The following is a 13,690-nucleotide window of genomic DNA, read 5'->3' as shown; positions in this document are numbered from 1 at the left end:
AGTGCCAGAATGCTGTGAGGAGGCTGGTGAAGGCTTTGGGCTCTTCTGGGTTCCTGTGCTCATATACATGTTTGCAGCTGAGTGCTGTATATGGGAAGCAGCTTGGATCCACCTTGGGCGCTAGATGTAGAGTCTCTATGGATCCCTCAAGCAGCCATTCCTGTCCTTGTTCCATATAGGAAGGAGAAGCTGGTGGTCTACGGGGCAGGGGGTAGTTAGGGCACTGCTAGAGGGTCTGACCCACGGGCTTGGAGCAGTCAGGCCAAGCCTGGGGCACAGCTGTGCTAATTCCCTGTTTATGTGCTGTCAAGAGGCTGATTATTGTCGGTGCTGGTGGTGTGGTCCTAGGTCCCAGGTGGGAGTGAGCCCACCACCCATCACTGTCACAAACTCGGGGCAGAACCCAGCAGCTCTCTCCTCTGGATGGGTTGCACTGATTCCCTCCTCCCTCTGCCTCTGCAGGTGCTGAACGCTCCCCTTCTCCCCACGGGCAGCACTATCTGTGCCCCACCAGCCCATAGTTGGACATCGGGCACCATCGCTCCGGGAAGTGCTGCCTGGTGGGTCGGCGTGGACCTTGCTGCCCCCTGGTGGCAGGGCCATGGCACTCTTTGCTGCCTCGTGGGTCTGGCTACTCCACACAGCCACGTGCCTTGCCAACAGCCAGAACCCCAGCTACAGCACGGCCGCCAAGAAGGAGATCAGCATGGAGGGAGACCTGGTCATTGGGGGGCTCTTTCCAGTCCACGAGAAAGGCAGGGCCAGCGAGGACTGCGGCAAGATCAATGAGCACCGGGGAATCCAGCGCCTCGAGGCCATGCTCTTTGCCCTGGATGAAATCAACAAGGACCCCAGCATCCTGCCGGGGGTCACACTTGGGGCCCACATCCTGGATACCTGCTCCAAGGACACCTATGCCCTGGAGCAGTCCCTGGATTTTGTCCGCGCCTCCCTGACCAGAGTGGACGGTTCAGAGCACATTTGTCCTGATGGCTCCTATGCCATCCATGATGACGTGCCGACAGCAATCACTGGGGTCATCGGGGGCTCCTACAGTGATGTCTCCATCCAGGTACCATGAGTACAGAGGGGACCTTGGGCATGGGGAAGCCAGGGGGTAGAGAGCTCTGGACATCGGCACTAGCAAATGAGCGATAGAATCAGTCTTCTGTGACAGGGCTGAACCCAGTTTCTACTGGCAGAAAAGTCGTTACAGTTTGACAGTGGAGGGGTAGGCTATAGTATGTGAAATGAATTGAATGGGTCTTAGCTCAGATCGTAGCCAAGACAGCACAAAGCCTTCAGCAGAGTGATGAAGGACTAGATAGCCCACAGAGATCTGCCCATCTGCCTTCCCACTCCTACTGGGTTATTCAAGGTCAGGTGTGGAGTATGGGGGTTGCGGGTCTTGCCCTGTTGCTGTCTATTCTGTATCTCTTCTCTGTATAGTCCCTGAGGCTGTCAGTCCCCACCTTACAGCAGCATTAGGTTCACTGCAATTAAATAAAGAACCAGGAATGCCTGTTGCTTGGTTTTGACAGTATGATCTACCTTGTGGTTACAGCTCTCAGCAGAATCATAATCCAGTGCCGGGGCTGCCATGACTCTGCCCTGCCCTGCCTGTCTCAGAGCCTCCTAGCAAGATGGGAAGGTGTAGGGAGGAAGCCATAGTATGGAAACAGCTGAGAAGCAGTGACCCAACCCATCCTCCTGCACTGACTTCTCTGGGCCAAAGCCTGCTGCAGTGTACAGGCTCTGCAAACCATGGCATGAATCAGGACCAAAACTGACCCTAAATCATTCCATGTCTTCATGGAGGATGATGGCACTGCTTCCCTTGGCATTTGATTGCAAACCTAGAACCTCTCTGACAGGCATGTTGTTTGACTGGCATTGCACATCTACCTTGCTTCAGTGTATTATTGGATTTGAATGATATGGAAGAGCTGCTTCTGAACAAGCCCACTGGTTAACCAAGTGGCATGCAGATTTTCAGCCTGCTGCCTCTCAGATGCCACTGGTTGGATAGTGACCATGGAGACAGCTGAGGGCAGGATTTGCCAGAGCTGTGTACCAGAGCAATGTGGCTCTGTAAAGATCCCATCCATCCAAAAGCTATTGTCTTCACAGACACATGCTTGAGGAGTCTCAGGCCAGTGCATGGGTGGTTATTATGTGATGGCAAGTCTGAGCAGCACCCGCTGGACAGCTTTTCCTTAACTTTAGAGAGTGTCACCAGGGGTTCTCCTCTGTAAGTCATAACCCCAAAACAGCTGCCAGCTAGCAGTTTGGCATTCGAGGCTTTCCCCTGCCTCCTGCCTCCTGCCTCTGCAGCTCCACCACAACCAGTGTGCTCAGCCCCTTGCTCCCAGTCCTGCTCAGACCCCAGGTGTATTCCATCAGCTCTCCCATCCTGGGGTGTCTTCACTCAAGTGCTGGAGATCTCTGGTCAGAGTATGGGTCTCGGGTGCAATTGAGACTCCACTGAGTCCAGGTTGGGTCATGGTGGTGCAGGGTTGACTGAGACCCCTCATTGTGGGTAGGATGGGAGCAGAGGTGGAGGAGCAAGGTCTGGTAGGTGGGGAGGCCTTTGTAATCAGTTAGGTTGGGGCGGGCAATTATTTTGGGCGGAGGGCCACTTACTGGGTTTTGGCAAGCCACGGAGGGCCGCATGATAGGCAGCCAGGGGCAGATAAATATTAATTTTCTAATTTTTTTAGGGGTCCTGTGGGCCAGATAGAATGGCCTGGCAGGCCACATCTGGCCCCCGGGCCACAATTTGCCCACCCCTGAGTTAGGTTGTCCCAGCTGAGCAGAGGAAGCAGCGTGAAGGTGAAGGAAAGTAGAAAGAACACAAGGATCCAGATAATAACCATGCTGCAGCCAGCACTGTCAGAGCTCGCTCACCAAGGCTGCTGTGAGAGGTGGCCATGGCATGCCATCATTACAGGTGCCTCCCTCCTCAGAGCACTGCTTGGTCTAACATGCAGTCTTCAGCTCCCGTAATATCAGTGTTCAGAAAGAGCCTGTCACTTCCAGGGCGTATCATGTGTGCAGTGTAACAGAGCAATGCCATGGAGCTGGGAATGGTGCTCCTCCAGGGATGGAGAGAGATACAGCTTCTAGGGCTGGCATTTCCCCTGTGCCCCATCAGGAGCCTTTGCATACATCCACTCCATCATGGTAGCCTCCTTTTGTTCTCCTCCACTGGCTGAGAATAGCAATTGATCACTGTGGAGGAATGGCAAGTCTGTAGCTCTTCCATGGCCCTGGAGACTGAAGCCTCCTAATCCAGGGACTACCTGGAGAGCAACAGCACAGGCAGCAGATATGCTGCCCACCAGCATGCCTCCAACCTAACCTGAAGGCCCAGTCTCCATGACCCGCTTGGCCTCCAACCTCTGTGCATGGAGAGCAATTAGTTACACTTGCGGCAATGACTTTTGCAGTGATGGATCTAGCAGCTCTCCACAAGGAATTGCACTGAGCAGAAGGTGACTGATGGGCGAGGCATGTCCGAACTGCCCTGTGTCCTCACTGCTTGAGCCTCAACTGTCCTGGCTGCCCGAGGGTGGCTGATGGGATTGCAATCCCTCTGCCCACGGGATTGCTCTAGGCTCTGAGACTCTGCTGTTAAACCAACGCTCCATTGAACGAAACTGCAGTGGCAAGAAACAGCTGCGTCCCTCGTGTGTGTCCAGTGCTTTACAGGGACCTGCGGGTTAGGGCCATGGGTTGTGTGGGACCATGGATTGGAAACAGTAGGAGAGTCTGTCCTGAAGTAGAGGCTGGTTCACTAAGGATAAATGATGGCAGCCCAAAGGACCTGCAAGGCCCAGGGGCAGTAAAGAAAAGCAAGTGAGATGGGGGCAAGTAGTGAGGTGAAAACAGCACCAGTGGGGGTGAGCCACATTCTTTTGTATCCCAAGAGGATGACATGGCACATGCTGTGAGCCTATAGCAGATACACTCAGACCTCGGGGGGGATGTGGCCTGTGGAGGGGTAGTTTTAGCAGATACACTCAGATGACAGGGGTAAGGATGGGGCCCATGGTGAGGGGGCACTGCAGATACACTCAACCCCCTAGGCCCCAAGAACAATTGTAGCAAACTGTCCTAGGGAATACCAAACACCTTCAGCCCTACAAGGTGCCCTGGCCTGCTGCAGCTCCCTCATGCTCTCCGAGCCCCCTCCGCTTGCCGCGGTGCTGACGCTAATCACAGCCTGACTCCTCTACCTGCATGGGGCGGGTGTAACCTTTTTATAGCCCAGCGGCTGTTTGCTTTCACCAGCCTCTTCCAGAGGCTTCCCTCCCATGGAGAGCGCCAGGCATGCAGGCTAACAGGGTGCTGGGCCCCAGGCATTCAATTGCGTGTGGTTCCTGAGCGACAGGGTAATTAGCTGCTGCTCCCGAGAACCTCCGCAGCTGTATTAATGCCATAATGAATGCAAATTAATATATCATTAGCACATAGCAAGGCTGTTACTGGGGGAGCAAGGGAACACGCCTTGCTAACACCTCCTGCATGGAGATGCAGACCCAGCCAGCCTGTTGCCAGTGCTCCGCTGCTCTCAGGAGCTGGTCCCGTGGCTGCAAGAGCTAAGAGGAGCGTCTGATGGGAAAGGTCTCCTCTGGCTGCCGCCTTACATGGGGGTTCACTCCATCACTTCTTCAGTAGAGCCCTGAGCCACTGCTGGCACAGAGGGGAGGGGAGTGGCTTACCAGTTCCTATTCACTACGTTCTCCCTTCCTCTGTCCCCTTTTGCCCACCCCTAATGCTCTGCTTCGTTTTGTGGCTGCCTCAGCTCTGACCCCTTTGCCTGCCTGCAGGAGGGGCACCAGAGGGCCCTGGCAGCACACCTGAGACCCTGCCATCTGCTGTTCTCATCCCATGGCCATCCTGAGCCAAATACCGCCCCCCGCCATGGAACTGCACTGGAGCCAGCAAGATGTGGGCAGGCGGGAAGGACCAGGTCCCTGTCTGGCTAAGGGGCAAAATAAACACAGGAAAGGGCTGAAACCTTTGCTTGTGTATGACTCCCCTTCTTCCCTGGATGGGGCTGCAGGACCCTAAACATGACTGCAGCCCTCTGGGAGGTCCCACGTCATGAGATCCCTACATCCGCCTTCCCTCCCTGCAGCGCTTGCTTGATTTGCTCTGAAAATTCCCCTCTGCAGCAGATTGCAGAACAGCTGGGGCCATCACTCTCCCTCCACTTCCAAGGCATTAGGAGGTCCCTTGGAGCCAGATGCCTGCCCCAAGGGCTGCAGAGGGAACCCCTGATCCCAAACCACTGCTTCTCTCAGAGCCAAGGGGCCCTGAAGAGATAAGGAAAGAGCACCTTTCAAGGGGGAGAAGGAAACAGCACCAGGAGAGAGGGAAGAAGGGAGTGGGGAAGGGGGAGAAAAGGGAGGTATAGTTTGGGAAGGGGAGAACGCTGTAGGAGGCAAAGAGCCAGGGTATGGGAATAAATGATCAGCAGTGATTTCTGATTAAAATGTCATGAATACAATGCAAGTGGGTGGCAGGAAATAAAGTGATCGTTTTCTCTTTGGAGATAGGGTAGATATCTAGCTAGATGGAGAAATAGATAGCCAAGAAAGCAGTTAAGTACGTAGCTGGGCAGACAGTTATACAAAGGGGCAGGGGAGAGGCAAAATAGATAATTAGGCAGCTCATTAAAAAGATAAGCAGATCATTAGCTGTAGTGGCAGACCCTGGCCAAGCTGGAGATAGAACTGTGTGGTGGTGCTGATAACACAGAGCCAGTTATTAATAAGCCTGGGCTTTCGTAGTGCTGTGTGTGTCCCCCCCAGGCTGGAAGGCGGCCGAGTGTGTGCTCGCTCACTCGCTCTCTGATTCTCTCCTGAGTCCCCTGGGCTTTGTGCACAGAGCTGCAGATTTGATCCAGCTGAGACATCGCATTTCGGAATTAGCACCCTCCGTGCCTGCCTGCTGTCTGCTCGCCCCCACATGGGCCGGCATCCCTCAGGTCACTGAAAGAGGCTGCCTGGAGCAAGGAGAAGCACCTGTGTCAGGGCACACACACACACACACACACACACACACCCTCCCCCCTTCCCCACCACCCCCGCACCTCGCTTTCCTGTTAAACAAACCAACCCCAAACACCCCCTCACTGGCAGCTGCAGCATCTGAGTCCACAATCTTGGTAAGGCTTATCAGATGAATGGCAATGCACCTTGCACAGCTGAAGCCTGGGGCATGAAGGTGGCTTTAAACCTAGAGTCAGGGCCAACATGGCATCAACTAGAGCAGCCCCAGGGGCCCTGATAGACATCAGTCTACCAAGGGCTCCCTAGCAGTTGTGCAATAACCTTTCCTATGCACCTAGCCATTGTGCAATAATCCTTGTCATGCTCTGCTCACCTCCTGCTGCCCCTGTCTGCAGCATGCCCCATACACAGGGGCTAGGGATTGGCACAGTGTGGAGCTGGCCTTGTAGTGGGGGGTTTCCTTGCCAGGTTCTGGTGAAGCAGTCCCAGGGCTCATGCACTGTTGGCTCTTGTGGGGGCATGTGTGAGCTTTTCCCCACTGGCCTGCGCCATCTCAGGCCTGGTACCAGTTCCTGGCTGGGAGCAGGCATAGAATGAATCCGCCACACCACATTCTCAGTTTTAACAAGCAGCCTGGAGACCCTCTTGGAGGAGCTGTCAATTCAGAGTATTTTGGATTTTCAAAAATCACGGCTAATGATGCTGCTGATGTCATCCAGAAGAGCCCTAAAGCCCTTTCACAGGCAGCCATGCCCTGCTTTTCTCCCGGTTACACTGGGGTAAATCTGGAAGCACTCAATAAGACTACTCCAGACTCACATCATTGTAATTGGAAGCAAAATCAGAACCTGGCTATGCAGGACTCACCCAACCATCCCTGCGGGGACACTCTCAGGTAGGGGACAGCAGCTGTTGGGAGCCAGTTATTTAGGATGCAAGGTGAAAACCATAATAGGAGGTAGTGTGGGCTATTGACTCCCCATGTGACCTTTACCCCTGGATTACACCATGGCCAGGATTGTGCCTTTAGATGCCAGTCCTGCCTTTCTATTTTCAGAGGCCCTCTACTTCCTGATCTACAAGACTTTCATGAAAGCAGAACTGAGGAAAAGACTCGGAGATCATTGTCTGTCTCCCAGGGAAGGTGTCTGGGAGGGGTTTATTTCACAATCAGTGCTTGTCTTTGTAAGGAGCCTTCCCCTGTGGAGTTTCTTTAGCCAACAGCAATCTCAATGAACAAGTCCACAGCTTCGTCTGCCATCTTTTTCCCAGCCCACCCCATGGACTCTCTGTGATAGATGTACCGGCGCCAGCTGTTTTGGAGGACTAGAGCTGCCTTCTGGTACTTCTTGTACTGGGTCCTGGCCAGCCACCTTCTGACCAGTGACTGCAGGAGGACTATCGCCCTTTCAGTCCTCATGTACGTCACCAATTCCTTTACCCGTCTCTCCTCCCTCTGCTTGAAGGCAACCTGGTGCCACCACCTCTGTATCACCAGCACAGAGAGTGTGGCATGGTGCAGTGTTCGCCGGACCAGCTGGCCTCGCCACCATGACTGGATTGTAATGGCGAATTGGTCGCTGGGGTCCTTTTTTTCAGCAGGAGGCTCTGGACATGCAATCGCTTCCTCCTGTGAATAGAAGACAAAGACCTGGCCATTGCTCTGGGACAAAAGCTGTCCCTGAATATTGTCCAGATCCTCAATAAGTCAATACTCAAACATGGGAAGCAACTTGAGTTTTAACCTGTCACCACTATGGGTGTTTGGTACCCCAGCTATGGGTCATCAGCAAGGGGCCTTCTGCCCTAACACACAGGCTTCTATCACCTGTGTTAGAGGAAGGACTCTGCTGGTCAGTGGGAGCAGTAAGTTGCTATCTTCTTTGGGACCACTACAAGGTGATAAGATAGACGCACACAGTCCCACAGGTCATACTTGTTGAACACCTTTTTGTCCAGAACTAGGTGTCCAAATAGAGATGTATCCAGGCCCGTTTCAAAGTATGCCAGTAAGATCAACCCTACAACTAATCACGGCTCTGCAGAGCAGGCACCGCCTGGTTGCCAGGGAACTGTGGGACCTCCTGTTTTGGAGGAGCATTAAACAGGCATGAAATACCATCCTGATGGGCTCAAAAAATGAAACACTCTCAGTGTGGTGCTGTGACTGGTTGGGTGGAGGGGTGTGATACACTGTAGTTCCTCAGCAAAGTGGGATCTCTTGACTTGGGGGTGAAGAGCTCCCTGAATGAAAGCCTTTCTCTAACTATTGAGGGGGGCTTGTGTAGTTTTCTGGTGGGTCTAGACCCACTGCACCTGCATAACAAATAGGCCTGAAAAAGAGGCTCAAACAACCTCACCAGAGCCCTTCCATTCTGCAGCGTGAGGAGTGGAAATGGAGGGAGAAAGCTCGGGTAGGATACTGGGTTAGAGAAGGAGGGAGGTCCCTGTGTGTGATGCAGGGAAATCTGTTCCTGACACACTACACATTTAGCAACTGCTTATTCAGATCTTCCCCCCTATTGACATGGGGGAGGCTGGAGTCTGCATATCACATATGGCTTCCAGCACCTGGGTAACTTAAAAAGTATTACGATGAGACATGTTAGGGTCCTTCCATGCTGGCTAAAGTGCACACAACACCCAGTATTACCACTGGGAGCTGGCCCCAGGCATCTCGGGGTAGGGAGCACCTCTGGCCTTTGGAGTCAAAGAAACCCCGTGTGTGAGGGGAGGGCACTCACCCCAGTAACAGCTCCCTGATCCAGACAGCCCAGCTGCTCTGGGGGGGATGCAGCAGCTGAGGACTCCTTCTGAGCACCGTCCCCCCCTGCAAGTGCTTGGATGTCAGGCTTCTCTTTAGGATCCTTCTTTTTGGAGATGTCCTTGAGGGCTTTCACATCCACCTACGAAGAAAGGGAAGTAAAGAGGTGCTGAGCCTAAGGAAGGGAGAAAGTTCCTGGGTCTGAAGGTGAAGATACAGCAGCTCCATTGCCTTTTCCTCTTCAGCTCATGCTGTGGTTATCCAGACAACCCAAGCAACAAAGTACAGGGATATGAGCTGGAGATGGAGTAGCCAGGGAAAGTCAACAGATCGTGTGGCAGCTGCAGCTGTTTTCATTGCCAGTTTATTCATTAGTGCCCTTGTCATCACTGGGGTCAGTATTTTTGCAGTCAGCCAGATCATATCCCACAGGAAGCTCTGATTCTAGGCCCCAGGGCTGGCATTAGGAGGTCCTAGAATAGCTCCCTGTAGCCTCGCCTTGCTCGGGAGGAATCAACCCTTTAGCAAGTAAAGAGATCAACTGCTGCATCGCTGCATCAGCTCTGTGTGTGTGCCTGTGTGTGTGTGCCCACAGGTATGTTGGACAGAAGCAGGGGTGAGAGGAATATAGTGCTGGCTTGCTGCAGGGAATGAAGGAGATCTAAGACAGGTGCTGTTACCTTCCACGCTCCCCCAGCAGAACCCATTTCTGAACAAGACATCTCCTTTCTTAGAGGGGGGAGTGGAGTCACGCTCTCCTGGAGGGCATCATTCCCATGCTTCTTCCATCCTAGGCTTCTCCCTCTACCTCCATTACCCAAACTGCATCCAGAACCCACTACACCCTGTACCAAAGAGCTTGTCCTCTCCTGGACTGTGGGGGTGGAGAGGAGGACACCGTGTCCAGTGAGGGGATCTGAGCTTTGCGAGTGTCCATTTCTGGGGTGAGATCTGCTCCCTTAGCAGGTAAACCGCGGTGTATCAGCGAGGAATACAATCCATACAGGAGCTTTACTTGTTTGTGTCCCCATGGTGCACCTCACTCCTCAGAGAAGGACCAAGCTCCCGAAGGTGGTTGGAGTTCACCTTCCAATAGCTGAGGGCCGTGTAGGACAATAATAGCAGCGGTATCCTGTGGTCAGAGTTGTGATGTCACAATGGACACTGTGGCATGATCAGTCAGGCTGATGATCAGAGCTGAAGGCTTTGCTGTGGATGGTGGGCCATTGGGGCATCTTTACATGTGCTCCAGGGGTGGGTGTTTAAATTGGAGAGGCTCTTAGGAGCCACTCTAATTAAAGCACCCACAGCGTCTCTTGTATTCAGTATCCCATGCTTCAAAATGGCAGCAGAGGTGCTTTAACTAAAGCTCGTTTGATGAGCATTAGTTAAAGCACCCCTGCCACCATTTTGAAGCATGGGGGTGCTGAATACACAATACACCAAGGCTGCTGAGGCATGCTAATCAGCATGCTCCAACACACTTGATTAATTAAGTCTGCTCTGATACATTGTACTTACAGCACATTGGACACATCCCGCACGTCTACAGGTGCCCATTCAGTGACATATATGAGACAAGTGGGTGGTCTTATGTTTGGTTCTTAGTGTCCAAGGCCACAACGGGGATGAAGTAGCAGCCTTATTGGTGAGCTCAGAAAAGAGCCAAAAGACAGAGGTCACTGTGGAGACTGAAACCCCTCTCAGATGGCTCGCATCTCCAGATCGGAGGGGAGGCTCGGAGGTGGGGCATCCTGAGACGAGGAACACTGCCCACCCTGCAAGCACGCAGGACTTTCAAGCTGGCTCCTGTCAATGGCACTAAACTCATTTGAAACATATCCTCTTCTCTGATCTCTTTTTCTGAGCTCTACCATGACTTTGGTGGTAGGGCGGGCAGGTGGGAGCAGTCACTTTACCTGGAATGGGGTTTTCTTCTCACTACACTTCTTGCTTCACTGGGTGTGGTGCATGGGGGACATTAATGGTCCTGCCTCCAGTTCTACTTCCTCAGCCCATCAGAGGAGAAAGCTTCTTATCCCATAACAAGACATTGTTACAACCTTGTCTGTTTTATGCCTCAACCTCCAGGATGTTCAAACTTGTAGTGAAGGGTGGAGGGAGGGCTGGCAGAGAAGAGCAGCCATGCAATACACACCCCTTGTGGATTTAAAACCTAGCAGTCCTAACTGGCACTGCAGTGCTGCAATGATGGAAAGTGCTTATCTCATAAAGATGGCAATAAAAGTTATGTGTGTGAGGCAGGTGCCAAATTGATGAAAGAAAACCATTGCAGCGAGTGTCACATGCAGCAGACAGGCTCATTGCTGAGCCATGCTAGCTGCTGTGAATGATTGCTGAGGACTCGCACTCCAACTCTGTCCTCAGTGGAGACAGGCTTCATCCACAGCGGGAGGCCAAACCTTGTCAGAAAGCACCTTTGTAATTCCAGTTGACAGCCTGGTGTCTGGGCTCATTTACACAGAGACGACCTCCAGCCTGGCCTACGCCAGACTCCTGGAAAATGTCAAACCTCTGCACAGCCAGGTAACAAGGATGCCTGAGTTCATAGGTCAGGAAACAGCTTTCTTAGATGGCTACTGCCCTCCAGCTGATACAGTCCTACAAGAAATGCTTGCAGATGATGTGGTGGCAAGTCAGGAGATTTGGCTTTCAGCCTGGCATAGACTTATAGTGCAATGGAAGACAAGTCTTTTCCCCTCAAGGGTCTTTATTTTCTCTGTTTCTAACACAGGGATAGTAACCCTCATTATACTTCCCTTCAATGTTTTTTTCTGATTTCAAATGAGCTGGCACCAGCTGCCAGCAGAAACCAGCAGTGTTGTTCCTGTGTAACCACAAAACCCAAATAGCCTCAGCCCCTTTGCTCCTTCTCATTCATCATTTAGTTCAAATGACATTGGTCAGGTTGGAATGACAGGGTTTGCATCCCCAAATACATCTGTAAAGTGCCCAACACAATAGGGTCTTGGTCCTGAATGGAACCTTTGAGCATCCCTATAGAAATGGATCTTAATGACCGGACAATGCAAAGATATCTTTCCACAAACAGACCTTTGACTTCTGAGCATCACTTTAACAAATCATGTGAAAAACTGACGGGGAGCATTCAGATGAGTGGGAATATCCAGTTTGTGGTACCTCAAAGCCTTTTGAGGTGGTACGAAACGCACATGGTGCTCATTCTTCTGTTCACGATGCTGCATATTTGCAGTGTGGTGGCAAAATTAGATACTGTGAAATCCCAATATAAATAAAACCTGTGGGAAAAAAAGTGGGGCAGCGCACATGGCTGCAGTGTGTGCTGCCTGAAACCAGAGCCTGGCTGGCTAGAGCCATACTCCAGCTGCTAGTCAGGCTCTGCATGCCCAGATCACCATTGCTGCTGCCCCAGGAGACCACCCCCTCTCCCCAGGGCCTCTAATAAGGTGCTGGCCCCACCCTCCCTTTCCCCACCTAGGGCAATTTGCCACACACCCGTCTATGCATGCAAGAGCATGCCCAGGGACAACTGTCAGTGGTACAAATATGTGCTGCTGCGATTTGTCCCCAGAGAAATGCATATTTCTGCTCATGGGGATGTGCCCATGAGTTCTGAGAGACCATCACTAAAATGCACTAAGAGGGGAGACCTGAAGAGCTAGGCTACTCAAAGATGTTTGGCCAGGTGGGTAATGCAGAGTGCACTCATTGTGTTAAGGAGTTTTCACCTCTTACCTGGCTTTGGAAGTGCCACTTGCTAAATGTGGGATGAATGGGACGCAGGTGAATAATCAGGCCATAAAGCAGTCAAATGGATCTAATGGAAAGAGGAGAGGATGGAGAAACCTTCAGAGCTCACTGCCTTCAGGAGTCATTGGGTGCAGCCTTGGCACTCGGACATCCACGATTAGAGAGAGAGATGGAAAAGCACAAAGACAGCGCTCCACTAGACGTCACCCATTGGCTTGACAGCTCCAACCCTCCCAGCTGGCCTGAGGCCCTGGCTGTTGGACAGTGACACAGATATCTGAGGACATTCAGTGGAGGGGACAAGAGGGAAACTTTCTGACCTAGCTTACAATGACAGGAACAGTCGCTGCCCTTTATGGCAAGATCCCACGTGTGCCTCCTGTACACCAAGCTGACTTCTGCTCTCTGAGGAGATGTGGCTCTCAGCTCTCTTGCCAATTGATGTGAGATCCCCAAGAACATCCTAGATGTTCAGGTACCACCCAGATATCTAGTTCACCAGCCACGACATCTTGCCACCACCTGGATGTGTCTGTGAATTCTCAGTCTCACCCCCCGTGAGCTGCTTTGAACATCTACAGCTGAACTCTCATAAACCTGCCCATTCCCTGCCACACCTAACAGGAGCCAGAGCACACTGGAATGGGACTGTGCACTAATTTGGCTTGAAATCATGACAGGGTGTGAATTATTGTCTATTAATTTGCACATTGTGTACAGTTAAGCACGAGGCCTAGGGTCAAGTGCTTTCAGCACAGCCTGGTGTGAAGTAATGCAGGGTAATTCATGGTCTCTGGTGCCTTATTGCTATTATAGAATGTAATTTTCTGTTAAAAACATATTTGTACATGTTAATTAACCAGCGCGGCTTCCACATCAGTAGTTGTGAAGTGTGTTCCGGCTCCAGGCTCCCGCCAGCCAATCAGCTCACAAGCCTTCCTCTCGCTGTCCTCTTTGACAGTCTGTATTTTTAACAGCCTCATTAGTGGGGATTTTTTTTCCCCTTTGAAGATAATGAGAATTACTGCAGAGCATCTGGAATAAGCGGACAACGTGAGCTGTTTGCAGGGGGTTGGGACGGGCGTGCAAGCCCTTGTTCTGCCCTCAGTGGCTGGATGCATGCAGTAGGATAGTTCTCTCTGTCTCCTTTTGT

The 13,690-nt window shown here is 52.1% G+C and overlaps 2 protein-coding genes across 2 annotated transcripts in view; one reads left to right on the top strand and one right to left on the bottom strand.

Annotated features, from left to right (window-relative positions):
* The first annotated feature begins 465 nt into the window (after positions 1-465).
* The window catches only part of GRM2 (glutamate metabotropic receptor 2), a 42,105-nt gene continuing 28,880 nt past the window's right edge, over positions 466-13,690 (top strand). Inside the window, exon 1 of the mRNA XM_019537090.1 lies at positions 466-1,072. Coding sequence (XP_019392635.1) covers positions 602-1,072 — 471 coding nt within the window. The 5' untranslated portion in view covers positions 466-601. The remainder of the gene's footprint in view (positions 1,073-13,690) is intronic.
* IQCF6 (IQ motif containing F6) lies at positions 7,181-9,879 on the bottom strand. Its single transcript, XM_019537089.1, has 3 exons — positions 9,789-9,879; positions 8,765-8,926; positions 7,181-7,650 (listed from the first exon to the last, which is right to left on the bottom strand). The coding sequence occupies exons 1-3, from the start codon at positions 9,813-9,815 to the stop codon at positions 7,234-7,236; spliced, it is 606 nt and encodes a 201-aa protein (XP_019392634.1). The 5' UTR covers positions 9,816-9,879; the 3' UTR covers positions 7,181-7,233.

The sequence above is a fragment of the Crocodylus porosus genome, unplaced genomic scaffold, assembly GCF_001723895.1.
Source record: "Crocodylus porosus isolate Cpor-Errol unplaced genomic scaffold, CroPor_comp1, whole genome shotgun sequence".
Taxonomy (NCBI): domain Eukaryota; kingdom Metazoa; phylum Chordata; order Crocodylia; family Crocodylidae; genus Crocodylus; species Crocodylus porosus.
Note: the sequence above shows the minus strand (reverse complement) of the source record. Positions and strands in the feature narration are given on the sequence as shown.

Bases quoted from the DNA above. Each gene is read 5' to 3' on its own strand.
- IQCF6 (XM_019537089.1), bottom strand. From the start codon at position 9,815: ATGGGGACACAAACAAGTAAAGCTCCT. The intron at 8,927-9,788 runs GTATGGATTGTA...CTTTCTTCGTAG, and splicing joins CACAAACAAGTAAAGCTCCT to GTGGATGTGAAAGCCCTCAA. The intron at 7,651-8,764 runs GTGAGTGCCCTC...TTCTATTCACAG, and splicing joins ATCAGGGAGCTGTTACTGGG to GAGGAAGCGATTGCATGTCC.